The sequence below is a fragment of the Rhea pennata genome, chromosome 7 (genome assembly GCF_028389875.1).
Source record: "Rhea pennata isolate bPtePen1 chromosome 7, bPtePen1.pri, whole genome shotgun sequence".
Taxonomy (NCBI): Eukaryota; Metazoa; Chordata; class Aves; order Rheiformes; family Rheidae; genus Rhea; species Rhea pennata.
In genome coordinates, this window is record NC_084669.1 from 38,481,848 (window position 1) to 38,508,035 (window position 26,188).

Consider the following 26,188-nt stretch of genomic DNA (forward strand, 5'->3'; position numbering starts at 1 on the left):
ATGTGTTTTCGGGGAGTTCCCCCTCAGCTACTCCTGTTCTCGTGACCGCAAAGCGTGGGGAAATGCAGAGGACGAGCAGAGGGGGAGAGAGGCGTTGAACGTAGACGAAGCGTGAGCTCTGGAAGCGGAAGGGATTGCCCTCCGGTGGGTGTTGTGTCTCTGGGCCTGGGTGTGATACGTGCAGATGTTCACTCACCTTGTGTCAAGAAATCAAGGGGGGAAAAAGTTACTGAGTAGTTTGCCTGATGAAAGCATAAGAACACTTCTGGTCTGGAAAATCATGTCATTTTTGCGTCTTTGAAGTGCAAAATATACTGTATGATTCTTAATATGTATGACTATTTTGAGGGAGAGACTCCTGGAAACAAGAATATTCATTTCAGCTGTTTGTGTCACTCTTCTTGCAGCCTTTGGGCTCGGTTTGGGAGTTTTAGGACAACACTTTGTGTTAGTAGGTTGCTTAGCTATGAGACAGGCCATCTAAGCCTATCTACAAGGCCCTGTGCATAGCGTGATGGTTTCTCCAGAGTTATAACCCCTCTCTTTGGCTGTCTGCCTGGGTTAATTCCTGCCGGGGGAAGTTGCTTTCCCTTTTTCCCCTCTGTCCCACCTTTCCCAACAGGCTCCTGCCCTCGGCGGGGACGTCGCCCTGTGACGAGGAGCGCGGGATATCGGCGCAGGGGTTCATTCGGTCCAGATTCGCCGAGCTTCACCGGGGCCCGTAGCGAGGCGAACGCCGAGAGCTATGGGCTGGGTTGCAGAACTGCGAAACGCGAACGGAGAAAATGCGGCCTTGGGACGTGCCTGAGCCTCGCCCCTGCCTCCTTGCACCTCTCGCTTGGGGTTTCTTCGCGTTGTGGCTTTTCGAGGAGACACAGCAAGCGGTCCGCTTCTACTGCAGGCCCCTGGATGCTCAGAATTGTCTTTGTTTCCTGAAACAAAAGTTGTTTTGGTCCTTCCGTCCATCAGGAATCCAGCTTTTGGATTTACACTAAATATGACCGAGGAGGCTTAGCTTTCCCCTTGTTTTTTTTTCTCTAGTATCGTGCTTCAAGATGCACGCTTCAAATTGCTTTGAATGTGTTCATGCTGTTCTTTGTATATAATCCACCACCAGTGGATTAGGTTATATTATTTAATTGGACCTAGCTTCAAGTGGTGCTAGTGGCAATGGCTGAACTAATTCAGGATGTGTTAAATGTCCTCCAGGCCAATATATTGTAAAATCCAAGTAATTTTGAAAACGATTGATTTTGCTGCAACCCTTGTTTGCCAAAATCATCCTCCATCTCCCGCGATGAGGAGACAGTGGTAATTTGGCCACTTAAATTGCACGGCCTGCGTACATGAAAAAGGGTGAGGAAGCAGGCAGAATGGGCAAATTCCATCTTTCCAGCTCAATCAACTTGCACAGCGGAGCTGTCCATCCACAGAGCATCTTTAGTTTAAAAGTGAGATTAAAAAATAATAATACTTAAGTTTGTAAAATAAATGTTGTGGGGCACCAGCATGCTTTGCACGTGGAAAGAGAAAATCAGTAATAGGGAGAGTAATGTGTTGTCCAGCCTGGGCAGCTCAGGGTCCCTCCCTGCCGCGCTCGGTAGGGCCGAGCGGAGCGGAGCGCCCGGTGTCGAAGGCACCCTCTCACCGCTGTGCTTTGAGGGGGCTTTTACGTCATCGGGGACAAGTTGCTGATTCTGCATGCAGAAATACAGAAACTGTGAGAGGGGAAAAATACAGAGGCAGCTTCTGTAACAGAAGAGTAACTGGCACACTAAAAAAAAATGCAAACGTTATCTCCTACACTGGAATAAATTCCCTTCTGATGCTAATACTTCCAGTAAAGGTGGTGGTTAAAAATTATTATTTTTTTTAATTTGGAAAGGCTTTTTAATGCTAGAGGGGCTTTATTATAGCAGTCTAACGTGTACCAAAATACCAGGGCTGGAAGTCGAACTTGGTAAAGTTCAAATTGTAAACAAGCTGTAAATATTTCACAGAGTAATTAACCGTTGAAATTAATTAACAAGGGCTGTAAATTTCCTGTCACTTTGAACCTTTATTCGTAATTAGGAGTCTTTTAAAACATGACTTTCTTGAGCCGCAGCTTATTGGACGTGCTGCGGGCACTGTTCGGTTAACTAAAGCTGCTAGCTTGGTTCTCCGCAGCGATTTGTAGGAGGATTTAGTTTCTACAGCAGTACCCTTGCACACAACCCATGCGTCGAAGATCTGGACGGTCGTTCAGGAGGATCGTTGCTGACCCCGTAGCCGTGCCTGCGAACGACTTCTCCCCGCCTTTCCTTTCGAGAGGGGTCCTCTTTTTCGCACGTAGAAGAGCGCAGAGTATGCGAGTTTTAAAAGGTGATGCGGTTTGGATATTTATGTTGTCAGCGATGATCTGCTCCTGCTTTGTTCTTCACCTGGGATGCTAGGGAAGCGATAAATCTGAATCCAGATGGAAGTGCAAAATGAATCTTTTGATTTAGAAGAGTAAAGTAACACCCAGTTTTGATGATACTGTGTCACAAACAGCGTTTTCACTTGTAAATGTTGGTTAGCTAAGCTTTCTTTTTTGTTCAGTTATCTTATGTATGTTTAGACGTAAATTATGACAAGGTTGCAAACATATTAACTCAGTATTTTTTCCATAATTTCCCCAAAATATCTTAAATGGGAGGATTTTGTTGGACTAAATTATTTTTAGGCTACTTGTCATGCTTTTCAGATAGTTGCCGACTACAGGTGGACTCTTCCCCTACGTGTCTACAGGCAAACCAATGCCAGGCTCGTTACGCTTACGTTTTAACGCAGAGACACGACACGCTCATCTTACTCTTTGACATCTGCAGATAAACATTCGTAACAAACCACGACATCTGTAATGTGGAGTCCCTTAATACTAAGGAGGTTCCCCATGAGTGCATTAAATAAAGTAGAAGCCTCTCTCAAGTTCTTACGGGTTGTTAAAAGACTGGCTGGCTGTATGTCATGTTGCCAGCCCTCAGCTCTGTACTCTTAAAATCGCTGCAGAACCTAAGAAGTAACTATTTGTGGTGAAGAGCAAAGGGGTCGCCTGGCCTAACGGTAGTTCCCTGTAAGGAAAAGCTTTGGAGTGTTACAGGATTAGTGCTCCTGGTGGAGGGCGGAGAGGAGACCTGTGCTTCACTGGAAGGGCTACAGCCCTTCCTCTGCCCTTCTCTCTCCACCGAAGGGATACTCCAAATAGGAGAAACCTTCCAAGAAAGCCTAATCCAGTAGCTCCAGCTGCCACGCAGTCTCCTGGAGTCCTGGCACTTCTTTGCTGTTTTTTTTTTTGGTAGATGGTCTGAGTGGAGAGAGGCTGAGTGCGACCTGCTCTGGTCACTGAAGGTTGTGGCAATCAACATTAAATGAGCATGGCATTAGGTTGTTGCTGTCCTATTCGTGGCTCACCTGAAGATTGCTGGGCTTCGTGGTCTTCATCTTAATTCACAACTGCAGTTTGCTGTAGGAATCAAGTTTGAAGGCCGTGCAGGTCACTGTGACCACAGCTTCATGGCCTGGATTAACTTCTGGCTGGAGTTTTAATAACTGAAAGAAGGAGAACAGGGCAGGCGATTCCTCAGGTGAAGTTACTCAGGTGGTTCTCCATTGTCCACACTTCATTTGCTTGAGCTTTACATAAGTACGTGCGACAAGCTATGTGTCTAGTTCAACCAGGGTGACAAGGGAAGTGAGTGGAGCTGACTGTACCGTTGTACTGTTCCACAATTCTGTGCCGAGCAGTTGAGTAAATATTGAATGTTACAGAGCATGGCTGAGGAGGGCAATATGGCCCATTGCTGGGAAAGGAGCTGGTCGTATATTATAAATATGATTGCCAGCAATCTTTGTGATGAAAATAAGCAAAGCCACATTTGCCGAGCGTCCGCTTTTTCACGCCAGTTCTTTCTGAATCATCACCTTCTAAAAGCAGTAGTAAGAGTTGTGCAAATTCCCAACTCTTGCAGTTAATCATCTGTAAGTGTGACAGTTGTCACTTGTATTGCCATATCTTTGAGGTTTGATAGAGATGGGCCTGAACTACTAACCCTCTTCCCCACCCCACCCCCATGCTGAATTTGAACTCTGACCACGTACTGATCCCAAGGAGAGAGGGTTAGAAGCGGGGCATTAGTTTTCCAAGTCCTTTTTCAGAGTAGTAATATTTTGGACAGCTTCCTGGTTTTGAGCCTGCTGGTGACTCCTTGGGAAGAGGTATGAGCAGCCTGTACCATGTATTTGGATCCGGCTGTTGCTGCTCGGGCATTAGATGCTTGAGGCGTCATCCGAATGTTTACCTATACGGTTCTTTCGTACGTTCTTGTTCCACGCTGAGAGGACACCTCCTTCCCCACCTATTCATCAGTGGAACTGGCTTTAAATTTAGACGATTTCTCTTTTTTTATGATGTTAACAGATCTTTTTGCAGCTGTAATACAGCTATATTTCATTGAAAATCCATCTGTCCAATCTCCCCCCCCCCCACCCCCCAAGATGTTCCATGGTTAAGATTTTATAAATACCTTTGTGGTGGCTGTTCCCTAAGACTGTATTTATTGTTTGTTGAAGTAATACTGAATCTGTGACTTGCAGCACAAAGGCTTGATTTTTAATTCTTTGAGTAGTTTTCAATGTTTTGTTGAATGAGTTAGAGATGGAGTAAAATTCAGTGCACTGAAAGTTAGCGTTGTGTTGAGTGCTGACATTTCTGGTGGATGGTAGAGAGACCGGAAGGGAGGATGAAAAATGGCAAAATTAAACTCTCTTAGCTGGGTGAAATGGTGACTACAGATATGGAACGAGAGTTGTATGGGGAAGGTGAAGGGTCTCTTGATCTTGAGAGGCACTGCATTAGAAATAGAACTTGCATAAGGGCAAGATTGTGCTTTAATTTAAGAACCACTGCCTATGGGATTATTAAAATTCATCCCTGTTGACTGAAGGAAGCTGTGAATACTTTATTGCTCATGACTAAATTGGAGAAATTACTGGTAAATGTCCAGAGGGAAATATCTGTCCATATTTAGATTTCACATTTTCTCTAACTTCCATTATTCGTCATCTACTTATTTCAGTATTTCAGAGATGGATTTGCAAGTGAAAAAATTGAGCTGTCTTTATCTTCCAGCCGTGCATCTTGCCTGCTCCAGCGTTATTGCTTGAGCCTGAAAGTCACCTGAGAAGTTCCTAGCAGTTTCAAACTGTAGAAATGCATGTTTCTAGTTTAGACTAAGTAATATTTCTCTGAATTATTTACTGTTGCTACTCTGGACTGTTACTGTTTTCTTCTACTTTTCAAATGGATGCGTGTCAGTTTGAAAACTTGTAAGCGGCATCAGGGGGCAAGAGCAATTGGTGGGATGGTGGGACGTAAAGCTCTTTCCGAGATTCCTGGATTTCTGCTCAGCTGAAATAGATGCTTCTCTTCATCCTTTCCGTTCTGCTGATCCGCAGCTCAGTTTTGAGAGGGTCTTCCCGAAAGGGGCAGTTGTTCCCTTAATTATTGCCGGGATTGTAAACTTGAATTGCTGGATCTAATAGACCCTCTTTTCAGTTCCCCTACCCCCTTGTTGGGCAAGGCAAACCTCTTCTGCCTTGTTTGCAGTGTGTCAGCGCCTCAGTGGCATGCGGGACCTGAGATGGAGTTGAGAGCCTTTATCTCCGCCTCGTTTGGAAGACGAGGAGAGAGCCGGGCGGCCGCTGGGGGCCCCGGCTGAACGGTGCTCTTGTCCTCCTCCGTTGTGTCCGCAAAGATTCGAAGCGGCATCGTTGCAGTAAATGGACCAGAGTGCAGCGATTTGTATGTTCTGGGATTATAAAAACCGAGTAATTTTAGCCTGCCCTGGAGGCTGAGTTGATACACAAGTCAAGTTCAGCTGGAGAGGAGAGGAAGAAAAAGGAGCATTATCACTATTCATTTTTCTTATTTTGATGTTTTATTTACTCTGTGCCCAAACTGTCTGCCGCTGTCGACCACTTTTGCGTCTTGCCAAAGATACCGCTCTGTACGAACGTATGCATGCGAAGACCATTTGCATTTGGATTTGCTAAATGAAAAGGCCCTGCTGGGTTTTCTCTCCTGCAAGTTGATTACTAACAAATAGTGTAGATCTGAACTTGCCTTGAGGTTTTTGAAGAGAGGAGCTTTGGTGCGTTGTGGCCCACAGTGCAGTATTAGAGGTAGTGTTTGTATTGCTCTGTGGCCAGCAGTTGGGAATCCTGGCAAATTAACTCTGAAATAAAACTTTTTAAAAAATCATCTTGACTAGAACTTGAAAGAGACTTTTATTTTCTGCCGACGACCTAAGTAGAAAAACTTGTTTTCCGCGTTTAAAAGCTCTCCTGAAGTAGAAACGTGTTTGATGCAGCGCAGTAAAGCTCTCAAAGCATTCAGCCCAAGCACGTGCTTTAATGGGAGACAGAAGGTACTGCTGGTGGCAAAAGTTGGGTTCTTGTTGGGTGGGAATGCAAGTAAGTCAACTTTGCTTTTCTACGATTTTGAATAAAGACTGTATTTTTAGCGTCTTGGCCAGCAACCTACCCCCCACCCCCAGCACGTCAGTCGTGACAGTCGGCTGCGCGAGAGGAGCGGATGTGCTCAGCAGCAGAAGTCTTGCACAGGGAAAGTAGAGAGCACGGGCAGCCCGATAACAAGGCCGGAGTATTGCGCTCCCCGGTTCTCACTATTTTTATTCCTTATAACTGTATGCATGTTTGCATCCGATTTTTCTCTTTTAGATTAGATACTGGCTTGTGACAACTGAAGATAATTCATTAGGACTTACTGCTGACGTGGAATTTCTCATGGGAAACAGACATCCCAGGAGGCTGCAACTCTTATTTCATTCTTCCCTCCCTCCGTCCCCCCTTGTTCATTGCTTAGGGTTAAGAAGTGTTCACCATGACCAAGGGTTTAATTTCTGGTTTTGTTTCACATAATTTTGGGGCTTAGATGAGCCCCATGTTGCACTCCTGCAAATGCAAGGGCACGCTGCTGGAGATGGCAGTGCTGTATGAATAGACTCATTAAAACATTAAATTAGACTGCATGTCATAATTTTAGTTCCCAATTTAGATTAATTGAAAGCTCGATTGCCCAACACCTTCCACTTTGGGTATTTCAGTGCTGTCTTGTATAGCCGGGCAAAACTGCAAGGCTTAAACTGTTTTGAGTGAAATGATTTTTATCAAGCACATGTACACGCACGTTGAAAATAAAATAGTGAGGTTTAGGTACTGGCCTATTAAAATTTCAGGAGGCACAGGCTATAATAAATACCCTGTTTTCCACTAGCATTAAAATAATTTTAAACTTTTGAAGTAGCAAAGCCTCCTGAATGGGGAATTTGAAGGAATTCTGACAACTAAGCCAGTAAAATTATATCATAAAAGATGTTTTGGAAACGCTTATACTTGTCCTTAGAGAATTGGAGTTTGCACAGTGCTGTAATACTTTATTGTCACTTCGACTTAATAGGTCCGAAGAGCCGAAACACTTTTGAGCAGGTCGGTATCATGTTATAGGTTTGGATATCTTTTTGAAATGTAGACCACACCATCGAGTGAGACCTTTGAAACAGTTCTCAGGATACTGCGAAGGAACGTAGCGATGCACGGTAGGTGCCCGTGATGCAAACTTTGGGGAGCTCTGTACGCGTGAGAAGGTCGTGTGCATGCGTCAGAGCTGACCGCGTTCTCACCGACGGCAGCAGGCTCGTGCTTTAGGGTTTTTCTTTTTTCTTTTTTGTACTGTTATTTTGGGGTTTATTCTGTCTCATTACAGGATTTGGGTGAAATACTAACGTATGAAGAGCTTTGCATCAAGGTGCTCTCACAGGGATGGGGTTTTGGCTCTTGGGACCGGGCTGCAGGGAGAGGACTCTCTCCTTTGGCTCTTGTCACAGAAGCTCTGATTTGAAAGTAATTCCTCTTTTTATTTAAGCTTGTTCCTCTTGTGCCGTGCTTTTTCTCCCTTCTGAGTATATGTAAGTGCCAAACTGCTCTCCAGATTTCTTTCACATGTTTAAAATCCTCTGAGGACCACAATGAAGATATTCTCTCCTTAAATGGTAAAGTGTCCTTGAAGCCTGGGGTTTTGCCGTAGGTGGGCTGCTCTCTGAGGAGACATAGATGAGGAGTTGATCTCGATATCTGCAATAACTTCCAGCAAATTCTAATTTTCTTTTGGTTCAGATGGGAAATGGGGCATATCCTGCTATGAGGGGGAAGAGAGAGTAGCAGAACCAGAGCAAATAGTTCTGAAAAGCATTTTGGGATCAATTTTTGAGCTACTTAAGTATTCAAAATGTATTTGGAAAGCAAGCGTGCTTATAGAAATGCTGGAATTCTAAAGTTTATTAGCTTTAGTTGTCCCTAGGGAATGAGATATTTCCACGTTGCAAAATTATTCTGAAACAGAAACTGATGCAAATCCTGATTTATGGGGGAACTTCAGCCTGTTTGGGGAGAAGGGGGAGTCAAATCGTTGAAAAGCGCTGGGTTGTAGCAACACTGTTCTTCTGCACATCGCTGTGATTGCAGTTAAATGAGCCAGGGAAGAAGGGAAAAAAAAAAAAAAAAAGAGTTCTTGGGATGCCTGTGCTTTTAAAGCCTCTGCCTGTTGACCGTTCGTCTGCCTGGCAGCAAATACGCAGCGAAGCAGCTACTGGTGCTATAACCCGCCGCTCTCCTGGAGCTCTGTACTCGACGAGAGGCATTTTTCTCCTAGTCCTCTACTCACCCATACGAATTAAATCATCCTGTTGCTGTTAACTATTACTAGATCATGCCAGATGATCGATCAGTTCAGTAACTAACGGTATCAGTCGCGTCCTCTTCCCGGGCGCATCTATTGAATTAAGAGCGCGTTTCTAACGAAGGCTGACGCGGCTGCCCGTTGCCGTAATGGGCGCTTCGCTTGCCCGTGCTGTAAATCACCTCCTGGTGCAGGGGTGGGAAGCGGGGCGGCCTGACAGTGATTAACCAGTAATTGGTGTATAAAGGCAGGAAATGTTCCCAGCCGGTAACTGTGCTGTTGGAGAATAATTTCATTTATGCTATGATATTTCAGCAGCTCTGACCACTTTCCATTTTGTTATGTGCCGTATGCCTGTAGAGCCAAACTTTAATTTGTTTTATGAAATGCAGCTGTTCTCATTTAATAAATGATGATTTATTTGTGCTTTTCTTTAAGTGTTTTTTTTTTTGTTGTTGTTGTTCAGTGAGTATAAATACACTTCTGTCTCGAGAGCATCGCTCTCTCCCAGACCTTCCGCGTGGTGCTTGCGGCCGTCGTCTCTCACAAAAGCAAAAGACCTCTGAAGAGGCGGTACAAGGTAAAAGAGGAGAGGCGCCGCTTTCGCGTACGCCGGTCCCTGAGAACGAGCTGTTGCCAGAAGCAGGACTAACGCTAGGGACAGAAGCTAAACCGCAGCCCGACTGAGGAGGCGCAGGTTTGGTTTTCTGCTTTTTTTTTTCCTCTGCGTTTTGCCTGGTTTTTAGTGCTCCCAAAGCCAGTCTCGGGGGTGCTTGCGTGCAGTCCTAGTCCTGGTGCTTTCCTGCCGGCGCTTTGGGCGTGCGAGCGTTACGGTTCGGCGTTTGCTGAGAGAGTGGTGGCTAGTAGCTGCTTAGTAACGCCCCGATGGCCTCTTCCTATTACAAGGCACGCTAAAAGTTGTAATTTTTTTTCTACGGAAAACTTTTTCCTATTTTTTTGCACCTCCAGCAATATACCTATAATCTCGTGCCGCTTTGCGGCGGCGAGGGAAGCCTTGAAAACCCCTCTAATTTTTGGCGAGGGGCTCCCTGCCTGCTGTCCGCTGCACGCCGGCCTGGAGGAAGAAGCCGTCAGCAGATGGGGCGTGCGAAGCTGCGAGAGGCTTTCCGCTTGCAAAGGTTGGATCCGGCGGCCGCCGCGAGCGGAGCCCGCGCTGGCCTAAGCGCAGGAAGCCTACAAGGAGCAAAAAATCCTGGCGTGTTTTCCACGCCTGGGTAGAGCCCTTGGAAGGGGTCTCCCGATTAGCGCTTGGCACATCGGTGCAGTAGGCAAGACTGAGAAGTGGCCGTAGTTAAAATACAAACGTTCAACGGCTAGAGCAGCTCCTGGAAATGAGGTGGTTTTTTCCTCGGAGGCATGATGATAGTTTTCCTCTGTGTGTTTTCAGAGTGTTTCTTGTTTTTTTTTGTTTTTTTTTTTTTTTTTTTCCTTTTTGAATGTCTACCTAAAGGGTCTTTTTTTTTTTTTTATAAGAAAAAAAGCTTTTTCTGTACTGAAACTAAGGAGGTAGAAAAACACTTTGCTCATTTTCCCTTGAAATTAGTGGCCTCCTCCATCCTTTTCCCCTCCCCCTGGATCCATGAAATCCAGACCAGGGAGGGTTCAGTGGAAAATCAAGCAAAGATGTAATTTTGGCCGCATAAATGACCGACTTCTTTGTCAGGAGTAACCTCCAGCATGGAAGAGAGACGTTGGGACGTGGGTGCAAGCGAGGGCCAATTGCTCCTACATCCTCCTGATGGAGACGGGAAATGCAAGTAGTTGTTAAGGGTTTTCCTTTCTCCTGATTTATTTTTTTTTTTCTTGCCTTCCTGAAGCATCTTTTTCTGGTCTTTTTCTTTGAAGAAAACACAGCAATGCCAGAGATCAGAGCTTTGGCTAAATGATGCTCTCTCTTTATAACAGCATAAGCCCTTCTGGTGGGTACTTTTAATTCCTGCTTATTGAAGAGGCTTTTTTTTTTTTTTTTTTTTTTTTTTTGTTCTTCTTGTGTTTGTTTATGTCACGAGGATCAAAGCTCATTCTGTTGGGAATGGAAGAAAATAAATATCCTAGTGTGTGATTTGTACTGTAAAGTTTTCTTTAAAAACAAAATGAATGATGGTTGTCTGCATGATTCTTCATAGTGTTTGGCCTGACTGCCTTGTGCTCAGGATTCTCTGCCTTTGTTTATTTTTTTTTATTATTTTTTTTTTATTTGGGGTGAGAGCAAGATATTGGATGGGGCTGTCTTTCTTCCCAACAAACAAGCGAGAAGAAGCTTGAAAGGGAGAGTAACTCTCACTGGATTTTTGACCACTGTTATAAAGTGGGCGACTTTAAATCCTTGGTGAAAGACCTTGATTGAGAACCTAACCCAAAAGGACCTGCTCTGGGGTCTCTGGTAGCATGCTCTTAAACTAGAGTAGAAGGTGGCACAGGATCCTTGCAGCGTGCGCTCTGCGGGGTGTATTGCGCCTTTGGGTGCGTGGTGCATCTCTGCCTGCAGATGCTTTACATGGTGCCCACAGTTCAAAAGCAACTCTGAAGAGCCAGTAATGAGCATCTTTGGAGTTCATTGCCTTGGGTGCACTGGTGGCAATTGGTCCATTTCTGTGGAGTTTTTGGTGGAGCCTGATCTCAGCTAACTGCTTATTCCAAGGTCTCTTCGGACCTCAGTGGACTTGCAGGTGGACAAGATGAAGATGTATGGAGAGGTTTATAGGATCACGCTGTTGGAGCGTCGGGGACTGAGGATTCAAACATTTGTAAGGTCAACAATATTCAAAAAGCTGTAGAACCAGTAATTTTTCATTAGAAACTTTTTTAATGTAAAAGATTCTATCTGTAAAATGAAGCTTGTAGTTAAAGCGTTAAAATACAATATTTAACAATATTTTCCTAACTTCTGAATATGAGTTGTTTTAGTGATGCTGCGTTTTTCCTGATGTGGTGTACAGTTGTCCATCACTCACAATTGCATGTGGTGCTGCTTGTTGCTGAAGACTTTATTCTCTGTGCAAACGAACTGGTTTAAATTTCTCCGGGTAATACTAGGCGCCCGTGAGTTTTCTGCGGTTGGTTGAGTCAGCTCAAATATCCATGCAAAATTGAATATGCTTGAGAGAGAGGAGGGGAAAAAAAGACATGATGTTTGCAGCCATCACCTTTTCCTGAAGCTGAGGTGTCGCGGAGTTGAGAACTGTCCATCTGTGGTTCTTTCAACATCTTTGGAAGACTTATAGTAGTAAAGTATAGAAGTAAAATACCTGGTGTTTTAAAGGAAATATCTTTGCCTCTTGGAATTGACCGGTTTAGATGCTGAAGTTGAAGATGCAGGGCTTCAAGGCACTCTTGTGGAGCGGCTAGTGCAATTTAGGAAAGACCTGCCTCCCTCTCCCTTAAAAATGAAGAACGGATGGGAGCGACACGTAGGAGCGGGGGCTACGAGTCACCCGATGTGCTTGTGGGACGATGCTCGTAGTTCCTCAGGTAAGGTCAGTTCTGAACTTGGTGATTGAAGGCTTACATACAAAGGATGGAAAAAATGGTGTCCAACTAATGAAGTATCGGCTTAGACTTGTGCAAGTCTTCAAGCCTAGGAAGCCATCCTGATGGGAACATCTGTGTGCACCAGTCAGACACATCTTCAGGGGCGTGTGGTGTTTGTGATTACATGCTAAATGAAACCTGAAAATATCTTTTGAATTTCTGCCTCTATCTAGTTTGGTCTGTCTGTAAGAAAACTGTCAATGGCAATAGAACCGGTTCTGGTTGAATGACACAAGCATAGAAAAAGTTGAGGAGGTATTTGACAGAACTGTGAAAACATCTGAAAGCTTCAGAACTGTAGAAGGCTCTCCATAAGGAGCGCCTGAGAGATACTTTTCCATTAAAGGTTAGTATTTTCTGCACTCGTGACGGCCACTTCTGGAATGGGTCACAGCCAGCTATGCTGGCTGCGTACGTGGAAGCACGTGAGTTGTTTTGGGATAAGCCGGCTGGAACCAGTGGGTATTCTGGAGTAGTTGCTGCAATCTCTTCTGAGCAGGTTCCCCATGTAAATGGCCTGTGAGCAGGTTAGCCAAAAGCTGGATCTTTGCGAGTTCTTTTTTTCAGAGTAAAGTTCAAATCATTATTGCTCTTAGGTTTGTTTTTTGTTTCTTCCCCCCTCTGCGTTTCAAAGGAGAACTGCAAAGAGGGAGTCTAGGCATGTAGTGGCACAGTGATTTATCAAAGTCGATCCAATTACATTATTGAAACCATTTCTTTATTTAAAAAAAAATCTCAGCAAGTTTAAAACCATCCGATGCCTTTGAGAGGGAATTTGAGAGAGTACTGATAACTTCAAAGATGGGATAAGGCTGTAAAGCAGCATTCATGTCATGACTGTGAGGTCCTGTACTTAGCTGTGCCACCTAAGATTGACTGTATCCTCAGGATATTTTGCTGTGCTTCTGCCATGGATCCTAGTGTGTCTAATTTCTCAAAGGCCTGTACTGATAGTACATCATACAGGTTTTTGCCTTGCGTTTGATGACTCGCCTCTTAGACAGAACTTAGTGTCGTAGCAGCATCTTGTCTTGGAGGAGCTATTTCCCGTACGTGAGGAACGCCTCCCATCGCAGTTGTGCGAATTAGGAGCTCGCTTTGGGAAAAAGTTCATGTCTCTGCAGTAACGCACGTGTGTTTTCTGAGCAAAACACATGGCTTTCTAGTCAAACGAGTGCCGGTACCGAAGCAGGAATGTCAGATTTGGTGGAAGGCAGTCTGGGTCTTGGAACTAATGTTGTCGCTAATCTGCATAGCTATTTGTTAGCCAAGAAAGGGCTTCCCGATGATTTTTCAAGGCTATCCTTGAATATGTGTTGAAGTGCTAGCCTCTGTGCTACAAATAGCTCCGTAGCTACTCTTGACTTTGGGTTGATCTTAAAGATACATACAACTTTTTTAAATGCAACAGCTCAGAACCGCAGAGGCGTTGCTGTTATAGTGTGGTCTTCCTTGGTAGAAGTAGTTAGACTCGGTGCCGGAGGCTGCTAGAGGAGGATTTGCGGTGGTGATAGAACGGAAAAGAAAATCTACCTCGAAGGACAAGAGCAGACGAAAACTTTACCTGCCTGATCCAAGGCGTCTGGGCGAGAAAAATGACCTTGTGCTCGTCGTGGAGTTGGAGCCTCCCACTGAAAAAGTGCCTTGAGGGTTGATACGTGTCCGTGCGGGAGAGTGGTTTGTGCCTGGACCGCAGACTTTTGTCCCTCAGCTCTGTTACCTGGGACCTTCCATCTCTATAATCTTTCATTCTCCTTTGATGCTTGTGACTTGTGCAGGTTTAGAGGTCTCTTTTTTAGGAGAGACAGATTTGTCACGGGAACGTGACATAAGCTCTCATTTTAACGTCTAGAGGTATTGGATTTCTGTCATCAGCGTGGACTGCGAAACATGGGTTACTTGCCAATGGGAAATGGCTTACAATTGAATCATAACTTCAAAAAAAAAATATATAGCCTTGTTGCTTATAGTAGTGCCTTCACTGGTTAAGAACTGAATAAGTGAAAGCATAGATTGTTTCTGTTAACTTACTCTGCCTTTATTTAGTGGTTTTAAACTCCTCCTTTCTTTGACTGGAAGCTCATTCGTCCTCCAGCTTTGCGGTATTGCATTACAGCAACAGACTCAAAAATGGAAGTTGTTTCTTTGAATGGAAACAGAGCAGGCTAGTCGGATCCGAATTTCACTAAATTTTAGTGAATAAAAGCTGTGCTTTGGGACTGTGCTACCCTGAAGGAATGTGCAAGGGAGGAGGAGGCCTCCAAGAGCCGCTCTCTGGGACGCGTTCTCGCTTCTAGTCGTACTGATGCCTAAAGCTGGTCTAAACCAAATCCCCACCGCCACCCCACCACCCCGGCCCTGCAAACAGCTGCCCGTATGCTCGGGGTGGCTCCTGAAGGCCCAAGCGATGCTCCCTTGCCTGGTCGCCCATGCAGAAAGCCTGCAAAGCTCAGCTCCTTAGTCCCGCTGCGTTGCAGCAGCCCGTTGCTCCTTTATTTAGCCTCGGGCAGAGGGGAGAACGCGAACGAGCAGTGCAACTGGTGAAATAATTGCTGCTTTACTACATTTGTACGTGTCTGCTAATTTGCGTCAATAATGTCAAATGCCCGTTTAAATAGCAGGCGGGGAAAGCAAAACGGGGGAACAGAGTACAGAAATTTCCTTACTCCAGGCACTTCCTTTACATTGCAACAAGTGCAGCAAAGCATGAGCAAATTCATGAGCTGGTACGAATTTGCTAAAACATATAAAGCGGTCAAACGTAAGAATGAGCTACAGAACTAAGCCTGCACCGTGGCCTGCGGTGAGCTGTGTAATACCAGGCAGATATTCTCTCCTGGCTCCTGCAGGCGGTTTGCAAAAGCCCTGAAGCACATGATATCCTTGGTTTGACTTGCGCAGTCAAAAACGTTCCCGTTCAGAGAGGTGACTGAAGTGAACTGAGCGTGCAATGAGCCGCCTGCCCTGTCCTGATGACCTTGGGAAGAAACCTAAATGTTTAGTTTGTATGAAAAAAAGCTTCACATTTTTTAAATACAGAAATTTGGCATGAGCAACGGAAATGGTAGGTGCTACAGCATTTCCTTCTAACCGGGATTTCAGTCATTTTCTGTAACTGCCTTGGCATGGTAAACAATCCTTAGGCTTGTTTTCTTAAAGGTGAGGATTTTGGGGGGGGTTTCCTCTGCAATTTGAGAACAGGCTTTGGTCCCACCACATCTTAAAAGCAGTTCAACTGTCCTTCTGAAGACCTTTATAATCACTAATGTTTCTCTGAAATTACGGCAGCAGAAACAGCATATAATGCTCTAGGGTTTGTTTATTGTGCTTTATAATGTCATTATAATTTAGGTCCTTTTTTATCTCTTCTAATGGTCTCGAGCATTTTGTTTACTTTAGCTCAGTACCCGTTACGCTCTGGCAGCTATCTACACCACCCCCTCTGAGTGGAAAATGCCTAAAAAGCTGACAAATTCAAAATTCCTATTTCCATATGCTGTTTGTCCTAATGTGCGTTTTTATCCAGACCAAAATTCATCTCCCAAGCTATTGCTCAGGTACAAAGTGCGTTTAAATCCTCCTGGAGCTTCTTGCGATCCTCTGGAGACCTTGGTGACTAGAGCACGCTTCTCTGGTGGCAGGACGCTTTCGCGGTTGGCGCTGGCGTGCCGCCACGCCGACCCCAGCGCTGACATCTCTGCCTCCTCCTGCCAATGTTAGTGTGTTGGGAAAGCAGGTGGGCCAGTTCATCAGGTCTGTTGTCCTTCAATTTCCTTCTGTCTTTGCCACTCAAGTTATCTGATTAATACCTTGTTTCCTACGGTTTAACTTTCAGCTTTGACAGGTGATCTGTTATGCCATGGCTGCTTTCCTGTGTGATGTCCCCGAGTCTTGATTCTTTACGTGCTTGATGCAGAATCACCCGAAGAAGGCGAGGGAATAGCCTGGAAGTATCCCTCAATCTCAGGAGTGCTGTCAGCAGCACCTGATCCCTTCAGATGTCGGCATTACGCCAGCACTGGAATGTATGTATTTCCTAGGACTTTGTGAAGACTGTCCTCTTATCTTAAAGCTGAGTATTTTCTGAAATGCTTCGTTGACGTTCTCGCTGCCCTGGCCTTTTTTTGTGCCTTACTATCCTGACTGCCTCGAGGTGCTGTGCATGGAGGAGCAAGACCCATATCCTCTACTTTGTCCCTTTTCAGCTCTGTTTCTGGTACAGGTCACGCTTTCAGCGCAGACTCTGCACGTACCTGGTCCTGCTGCTCCGGAGTAACTGGTCTCAGGACCACGTCCAGAACCCTGCCTCTCCTGACTGTACCGAGAATCATGACTTCTAATTCCATTTCCCTTTTCTTCAAGCACACCTTTCTCATCAGCTGATTTGGGTAGGAAGGAGGACTCCATGCTTTGCATTACCAGCTCTAAGCCATCTGCTACTTGGCAACTTCAGTGGTTGGGTTGCTACCTTCTAGTTCACCTTTGCCAGCTTCCTAAATAGTGAGATTTTCTTTAGTAGCTGTTGTGCTCAGGTCAGCTTCCAAGTTGAAGAGATGTTACTTGCTCTTCCTTAAATGAATGAGCCGTTGAAGAGCTGTCCATCACAAGTCTGCACGTTTTATTTTCTTCCGCTGGAACGATTTAGCACCGGTCTGCTCGCATGTCTTTGCATCAAGCGGTTCTTAGATCAGCTGCTGCAGAGTCTTGTCAGAGTAAATCATTCCAGGTAAAGCGAGTGCTTTCAATCCTGCTTTCTGTAGCTTACTCTACTGTCTTATCTCGTTAGTGAATCCATGATTGTTTCTTGCTAGGTGCTTGCTGGCTCATTCATTTGCCTCTGTTGGTTGTCAGTTAGTGTTGGAGTCGAGTGAGATGCGTTCAGCAGCTCAGTTGAATGACTTCAACCCTCCCCCCCCTTTTTTAATGGGATTTGCAGAAATGTCGGCTCGCCGAGAATCAGAATTCCCAGTGGGATGTTAGGACCGAGTAGGAGAGGGGCGGAACGTTACCGTGGCCCGGTTGAAACGCGTGGGGTGTCCCCGTCTCGAACGGCGTCCGCATCCCGGAACGGACGTGCTTGTTTGCTTTCCCCCAGCTGGCTACGGGCAGAGAGGAGCTGCCGGGCTCCATGGCCCTGGGTGGGTGTTAGGATAATGTTACTTTAAAGACTGTCAGGCAACAATGTTGTTTTCTCCTTTGAAAGAGATTACCAGAAGCTGTTGAATCAATCTTATTTACTGAACTTTGACATGCTGAGAAACTTTAGAATAACAAAGTTTTGCACTTTTAAGCGTTGGCCTGTGTGGCGCATGACTGGCTGGGCATTAAAATAGAGACTGTGAAAGCTGGCCTAGTGCTTTGGGGTTTTTATTTTATTTTTTAGATCTTACTTTGGCTTAATGATTTTGGTGGTTGGTTAAGTGTGCTTGGAAACATGTACTGGCTAAATCTGATTAACTTTTGGAAATAATTCCCGCAGCAACTATGAGCTGAGTTTCTGAATGAACTGCTGGAGCCTCTTGTTCGGTGCAGTGCCGTGTGCTCCCGACCTGGGTGCTCCTGGAGTCGCTCGAAACGCCGCGGTGAAGCGGAGCCGCCGATGGACTGGGTCGGGTTTCTTCCGCAGAAGCGCAGGGCTCTTCCGTTTTCCCGCAGCAGCTTCATGCTTCGAAAGGGATAAAAGATGAGTGATGGGGTGGTTTAAAAAGCAGTTTGAGAGAGACGTGTAAGAGGCGAGTGAAGGCACCTTCTGTGAAGTGTGTTGAAAAGAAAGCAATAAATGTGTGAAAACCTGAGCAAACCGTTAACTCTCTCCTTTCCGTCATGGCCAACAAGCTGAGAAAGTGATCAAACTGTAATCAAAACACGTAATCGTGTCTAATTACATTCTCATTGCATATTAATGAGTAGTAAGAGGGCATTTCAGATATAAGATCCTAGAAAAAAATATTGGGGGGAGATTAGGGAGGGGAAGAGAGAGGCAGACTCAAAGAGTAGTAGATGTGATCTCAAATAAGGAGAAGTGTGAAGAATAGAGGAGCGCTGGAGGCTTGGGAAAGGTCGTGTAGGACTGACGACGAAAACCAGGTTCGTGCTGCGCCGGCCCCAGCGGTCGGAAGGACCGGGGCAGAGAAAGACGGGACTCCCTTGGCCTTGGACCGCAGTTAAACGGGAGCAGGAAGAAGGTGAAGGGCAGCTGTGGCCACCATGGGCTAAAGCAGCGCTCCGCAGGGCTGGAGAGGGGGCTTGGGGTTTGGACGGGTGTGCGGTTAAAATAACCGTTTTTTGCGTCTTGGTGGGATTCTTCGTGAGGATTCATTATGAATAGCGCTTCCAGGTAGCGTAGAAAAAAAGTCTGCTTTACAGGGTAAATGAAAAACCGTTGCTAGAGAAACTAAATGTGAAAGCAGTCAGCTCTGAAGCTTTTAGACTTTCTTTGTGTTTACTTAGTCTGTAACTTGGAGCGCGAACGTGCAAAAATTCTGATAACTGTTTGATTTTTATGAGCCTTACTGTTTGTATATATAATTAAGTAGCATCAAAAGCTAGGAATATTTTTAAGCTTCTAACTCAGTAACATGCAACAGTGTAATCTTCAACTTTGTGTTCAAGTAGTTGAATGTGATTTCTGCTACGCATACATCTCTACATATGCATCTTAATTCTGAAACTACTTTATTTTGGACTATTTTACCGGAGCTAGCAAAAAGCTCTTACTCCTCCAAGATGTATTCAGCGCTGCTTTTGACACGTGCTAGCTAACAGGCGAGTAGAAACAGGCCTTTCCTGGAAAGGCAGAGTTGGCAGAGACGAGATGGATGTATTTATTTTGCAAGATCTTTATACAAATTTGCTGAGAGAAGAGAAACTACGGATATTCCTGCCGGCTGAGGCGGGAGCCCTGAGCTGGCTGCCCGCTTTGCCACTTCTGCTATTGCTGGTGTCGCAAATAGCAACAGCCCTGGGTAAGGGATACGGTTTTGGGCAGGAATAAAATGCGCTTAGCTTGTGGGGCTCCGAAGCAAAAAAATTGCGTGTGCGTGCATGTTAGTTTGGGACTTTTTTCTTTTCCAGCTCGCAATTAATGCGTCTCACTCCTGTGAGAATCTCTTAGCTGGTGAGAGCTTGGCTGGGAGCTGGGGGAAAGCTGCATGTTAAACGTCCTGAGGCTTGGGAAATACTGCGCCCTGCCCGTTGGGTTGATAGGACAGTCCTGCCTAGTTACCGCTTTGAGGAAACCGCGGATGTACTCCTGTCTCCGAAGCAAGCCCCGAGAGCGAGCCTTGGGGGGAACCAGCCCTGATCGAGGGGAAGCAGGGAGAGGTTTCAGGCATATCATCCTGTACTCTTCTTTTTCTATTTTTATTTCTTTTTCCTTCTAGGAGTAGTACAAGCATGTTTTAGGATGTTTCCTCCCCCCCCCCCCCCCCGTTCTCTTCCTACAGCCCGCTCTCCCCAAAGCGGCAGTACAGCATGATGCAGACCTTAAACTTCTGCGAGTTAAGTGGTTGAAGCCTCCTGTGAAAACAAAGTTTTACATGTTAAGGACATGCAGAGGGTTGAGAGCCTCAATATAATACGTCTGCATTAAAAAAAATTTTTTTTGCAGGATAAATCGGCTACGCTGCTTGTCCACCCGTGATTAAGAGGATGTAATACCGCTAATCCCCCTCGCAGCTGGGTTGTGCTTCAAAAATGCAGAAAACAAGTCCAGCAATTGCAACTAATGATGGAAGTGGAAAACAAAATCCTTCTCCACCTCTACCTCAATTATTCATAAAAGCTTTATTTTACTATTATTTCTTTTCTTCCTGGTTTTGGTAGCCTGGTTGGTATTTTTCTGAGCAAACCTGCATATACTTAGCAATCTCTCTCTGCTGTGGAAATTGCTACGTGATGTGTTAATATAGTCCCATTTTTATTACCTTCTGCTGGCACGGGGATTTTTTAAAGTGCTTTCAAGATGTCACCTCCTGCGAATCGGGCCGTGTGCACGTTAGCTACTGCCACCATCTAGGAGGGAAACGGAGCCCTTCTAGTAGAGATGGAGCAGCCGCTTTGGTTTGGGACGTGGACTCTTGAAGCGAACGGAGGAATTTCCTCCTTGAAATAACCCGCCGCCCTTTAATTCTTTATTTTTAAATTGCCCTTCAAGCCTAGGAGCAGTGTAACCGGTCAGGCTGGCTCTCGGTGAGCTTGAAGTGCCCTCACTGATAATTTACATTAATTTTGAGCTAGTGCGGATGCAAGCCGCGATGTTATCAATTCTTGGTTGTACGGAGTCAGTCGGCCCATGTAAACATCAGCACTAGAAAAAGCATTTAACTTCCTCCTCAGAGGTGTTCTGGCTGGCTGTGCAAGTAAGCAGTGTCCATGTAAACAGGTATTTAACCGTTTTTAAAACCCCTGTATTATTCATCCAACCACGGCGGTTTCTCAGGAGCTATTGTATTTTGATGGTTATATTTATTACGTACCAAATGCTTGTTTACATTTAGGTTTATGTAGTATGATGCTACTATAGGCTGCGCCTAAAATTAAATTTTAGGTGCACATAGGTCAATTCTGCACTGACTGTGGCATCTGAAATGCTGGATAGTAGAGTAAACATGTCCAAGGGTGTTGTAATATCGTTGGGCCTTCAGTGTTCGTGGCATTTGGATATGAGAGCTTGTATTTGAGGGGTCTGAGTGACTTTTTTAATAGAATTTTTAAAAGGTTTTGGGGGGTCTGTAAGCACCCTCGGTCCATCATGTCAGATTGGGCATGTGAAGCTCAGCGTTGTGTTTCCTCTAGGACTGTTCTGCTCTCCGGTACTTTGTAACAGCTTCGGGATGGTTTTGTGCTATGCTTATTTAACAGAGTTCGCTTAACTTTGGTAAGGATATTCTTGCTTTCTACATTTCATGCCATTTTTTTTCTGGTATGATGTGGATGGGGAGAAAAGGGGGTCAGTTTTTACCCTACTCTAATCCAGTTGTGTATAGAGATGCTTCTTGGAGCAGCAGCACTGCTCTCCTTGTGGTTGACTTTGTCCTAAAAACTCTCTGGAGCGGGCTCAGCTCGAGGATGTCAGCTGAGCTCGGAATAGCTTTCTAAAACAAGGTTGCACCACTTGAAATAAAAGTTTTTGGAGTTGCAAGATGAAGTCTCTGGGGCCTCTGAAGGGAATAAGCGCGTTTGGTTTTTCTAAGACTTGTGTGTGTAGTTGTGTGTAGATGTGATCTTGCTGAGATTGATCCGGAGAAACTAATACGATCTCTTAAATGGCTTGTTTCATTCTCCAGACGTGTGAAAACTTGTGGACAGTCAGCGCTGCCTGCCATGATAGTAACAGCTTCGGTATTAAAATCCACCGGCATGCAAAAAGTCAAATGTGATCTTGGTAAAAACTCCTTTCTCCCTGCCTCCCTGTGAGTTGAAATGCTCTCCAGTCTGGTCTATTGAACTCTACGCCTTGCTTTTCTTATCCTTTTGTAAAATCTGTTTCCCCCCCACTCCCTTTGAACAGTACTATGCAGTCGATTTGCAGACTGAGTTTACGGAAGGAAAAGGATGGCGCGCCTTCAGTTTTGCCCCACCGAGGGGGGATTGGGTTGTGTTTTCTTTCTGCAGTGCTCTAAGTCTCTCTCAGCTGCGTGCTTGTGTTACAATGAACTTCCAGAGCATTTGCCACAATGTGGGTGGGTGTGGTTTTCTTTTTTTTTTTTTTATGTGAAGAAATATTTTAAATCAGTTCTGGGCCACAGAAGTATGTTAATTCTCTTTACTGGAGCGATAAAATAGAGCTTTGTGCAACTTTGTAATTTTACTTGCTCTAAACGTGCTTTGGAGTTCACCCAGGCCTGTCTTGGCAAGTTTACTCTGCTGATTTTTATTTGTTATTTATTTATTTTTTTTCCTTTGCTGGAGGTGGACCAGCAGTCTGTGTTACTGGACAAGGTTATCTGCTTAGTTCGCTCGTGCTTTTGCTGGGAGAGGCTCTGTTGGGCGATATCTTTGAATCCGGGGCACCTGCTGACTTGCATTTGAGATCGGTTTTAATAAGCAGAACTTCTCGGATATAGTCAGTTCTTCAAAGTGCTTTGAGCAGTAATAATGAAATATTTATTTGCTGAAAGTGCTGGCTGGCTTAACGAAGCAAACGCAGGTTGGTTGTTTTGGAGGCCGTACGTACGCGATAATTGAGTTAATATGTGCGTATGTATGTATTAATGGTGTTTAATATTGCTTGTTTTAAGTGGTGTGCTACTATGGACATGCGAGATGCATAGTTACCTATGAAATAATTTGTAACCAGCCATTCTGTGCAGGATTTTTGACCAATACATTTATCAGATTCTGCTTTTTCATTTCAGGACTGCCTTGAGTGAAGTCTGACGAGAAGATGTCACAGCGGTTTTGTCTCTGGAAGCGGCTAGCTGTAGGGATCGCCGCCGTCTTAGCGGCTTGTTTGGCCCAGAATGACGAAGGTAAGGGCTTCGGAGCGGGGGCGCAGTTTGGCGGGGAGGGAGGGCTGGATTTTCCCCGGACTTACCGCTTGGAGAAGTGACTTATTGTTGCCTCTCTTCCTACTGAGCATCAAAGACAGGTCTGGGCACCTTGTCACCACTTTGACTCTGTTTACAAAGCTGTGAACTTAGCAGACAAGATGAAGAAAAGTATAAGCTGTAATTATGCAATATTGAAATCCAGCATTACAACTTGCTTTGTTGTTCTTCAAAAAAATGTCCCTCACCTTGTTCTGTTTGGAGATAGAGTTGGAGCCCTTGGAGCGGTCGCTGGAGAGAAAATTGAGCGAGCTGCACATCTGACTGGCCGGAAACTTAAGACCCCGAATGAGGGTCCTTTAGGAAAATAATTGTTAAGAAGTCCTAAAATGATGTGGTGGCGATAGCCCCGTGTTCATCCTCACAGTGTCTTTGAATTTAATTAAGAAGTCAGCAATGCATTCTGCTAATTACCTATGATAACTTTTTAAAAAATACGGATGCAGATACTTGATGTTTTTGGAACAAGTCTAAATTGAAGACCTCGAGTTTGACAGATGCTGATTTTTAAATAATCTCAAGGATAATGAAAGGGTGAAGAAAAAGGTTTGAATACGGGTTTGTAATATCTGTAGTGAAATTGTACGTTATTTGTGGGGTGTGTTTCACATAGGTAAGTTGTAATAATACATTGACTTTTATGGTTTGTTCTTGCAACGTAGTTTTCTCACAGGTATGTGTTGGCAGATGCGTTAGAACGGTTATGCATTAGAATGGTTTTGCTTTTATGAGAAACACGTCGGCATACTGGAGTTGTTCTTTTTCCTGTGTCCAGTAGACAGTGTTCCTCCCCGCTCTATTACCTGGTGGCGCGAGGAGCTGGGTGCCGGAGAGCAACGGGAGGAAGGTGAAGGGGAGGAGGGCAGGACGATGGGATAGTGCCGCGCCGTATCTGCTCCGGGCTCCCGGGGGAGGAGGGTGGCTGGAAATGCAAAGCCATGTGTCTTCTGGTAGTCTGGGTTTTAACCCTCAAGGTGTAGCCAATGCTAATCAACGTGATGTTGACAGCGTGCAGGGGGATAGCGCACGCAAAACGCGTGGCACGGATGTGCCGGACCTTGGTGCAGAACGTTTGCGCAGGCACCAGAAAATCTGGCATTTTAAAGTAGGAAAACAGATTCTTCTGGCTTTTAATTTGGTGTTCCTTCCTATTTATTACATGAGTTCTCCGTGTTTGTTAATGACCCTGTCTAAAACAAATGCACGCTATACCTTTTCATCATATTTGCTGCAGAAGAAGAGGAAAGGACTTGCTTTTAGTGACAGGTAAAGCTATTATTCGTTAATCCACACTGGTTTACTGGCTTGCTTATTTGAAAGCCGGTAAAGGAGATACCTGAGGAGCTGGTGGCCTGTTGCTCCTCTAGCCATTTGCCTGATGGGGCAAGAGAGCACCGGGGCAGCTTTTTGCTGCATTCCAGATGTTAACGGAACGAGCGAACGTGGCGTCACCTTGACGGGTAGCAGTCACAGCCGAAGCTCAGCTGACTAGTATTCTTTTAATTCCTATAAAAGATTGCCTTGCACTGTTTTGACTTCTTCCTCAGCTGCTTTTATTGAAAGTTTAGAACAATCGTATGAGAGCTTGCCAAGAAAACTTTCACTCGTGTCACTATGAAACGTAGGAGATCTTAAAAACGTGGAATCTATTGATGTGGTTGACACTCTCAGTAAGTTATGTCTGTCTAATCCAAATATCAACCTATTCCAGGACAGTCTCCAGACTCGGGTCCATGTTTTCCACACTTCCTTTTAGTCCATTAACTTACTCCTGCGGTTTAGCATTTAGCTTGAAGTTTGCTGTAGCCCATGCTAGTGTGGCTGCATTGAGATGCTCGTACCGGGCTCTTTTTCTGGACCTGGCTAGAGGAAATGGCGCAAGCTAGAACGTGTTTTTACTCTTGAAGGTGCGCTACTTTACTGCGCCTGTTGTTAAATAAGTTGCATCAAGGGAGTGTTGCTTTTCAGTTAATACAAGTTGGACTTGGATAGCCGAGAGGGTTGGTTGTTTGCTGGGGAAGAAGTTCAGGAATGTGCTCGCTCGAGTAATGTCCTGCAGTGAGCCTCCCTTGACACGAACTCGAGAAGGGATCGAGTTTTGCCCGCTCAGGAATGTGTAAAATTAGCCAAAACAAAATGTTTAATATCTTCCAAGTAATGAGTATAAATGTCATAATGTTATAATAGAGGAAAATTAAGTGGAAATTATTTTGAACGGTGTCATGGATCTGGTTACTCAGCACACGTCACCCACGTAATGAGTCAACGTGTATAAATTTGAGATATATTTCTCCTAGCTAAGCGTAAAGCCACACTCCATGCTTGTCACTGCAGAAAATGACTTCATTACACCTAGGACCAGGCGAGTTGCTTTAATTTGCAGTTAGAAAAATCATAAATGAACACGCAGAAGATATAATCTTCCAGCAGTAACAACCACAACCAGTGTTGCTCTTTTAACAGCGAGACAGTCCTGAAGCCAAACACAAGAAATCAGTTCCTGCAGGGGTGAGGATCTGTGTCTTGATGCCTGGTGCGTAGAGGATCTGGTTTCACGCTTGTGTCTGGGCTTTCACGAGTTGCACGTGTGCATTACTGCCTTTTGCTCGTCCTTTCTCCGTCTCGGATGTTTTACTTGTCCTCCGACGTCATCGAACCCGCCCGCAGCCCCAGCAACTGCCGGCGCTACAAAGCAGTCTTGAAAATGTTATCAGGGACTATGCTGAAAGCTTTCAGGCTTCTCTCTTCCCACTTTCTTCCTTTCCTACTGGAAAGGTTGTCTGGCTCTTACGCTTTTGGCCCAACATCTTTGACTACATCTAGTCTCAGTGTATTCACAGCTAGTTAACGTGCCGGTGGTGCCCAAGTGCCCCGCAAAAGGATCTCGACTTTGGCCTGTTGGCGTCTTGGGTTTGACGTGTGCCGGCGAAGGACCTGTGCCGCATTCCTCGCTCCGAGGTTTCGCCTGGACGCGATTTCGGTGATGTGTTACTATTGTTTTTTGGGGGGAATGCTGCCCCGTTTCGGGACGAAATGCCTGTCCCAGGTACTGCGTACGCTTACCGTGCTCATTTATCTTTTGCAACTTAATTTCCAGTGGGGCAGATACGAAGTCTATTAATGAAATGCAGCTACTTTACATCTGCTGCAGTCCTCCTGCCATAAATAAATAATAGTTTTCTTGTTAGAGATGCATTAAATTGCATTGCAGTCTCAATGCGCTATTGATAAACCCATACAGCGTTTTCCTCTCTCAATTTGCTTGCCTGCATTATTCTTTCCCTCAATCATATGGTATGCCAGAACA

General features: G+C 45.1%; 1 protein-coding gene across 15 annotated transcripts in view; it reads left to right on the forward strand.

Annotated features, from left to right (window-relative positions):
- The window catches only part of PCDH15 (protocadherin related 15), a 599,229-nt gene that overhangs the window by 348,529 nt on the left and 224,512 nt on the right, over nt 1–26,188 (forward strand). For all 15 annotated transcript variants that reach the window (XM_062580806.1, XM_062580810.1, XM_062580818.1 and 12 more), the window contains one exon: nt 22,690–22,803. In XM_062580806.1, coding sequence (XP_062436790.1) covers nt 22,719–22,803 — 85 coding nt within the window. In that variant the 5' untranslated portion in view covers nt 22,690–22,718. The remainder of the gene's footprint in view (nt 1–22,689; nt 22,804–26,188) is intronic.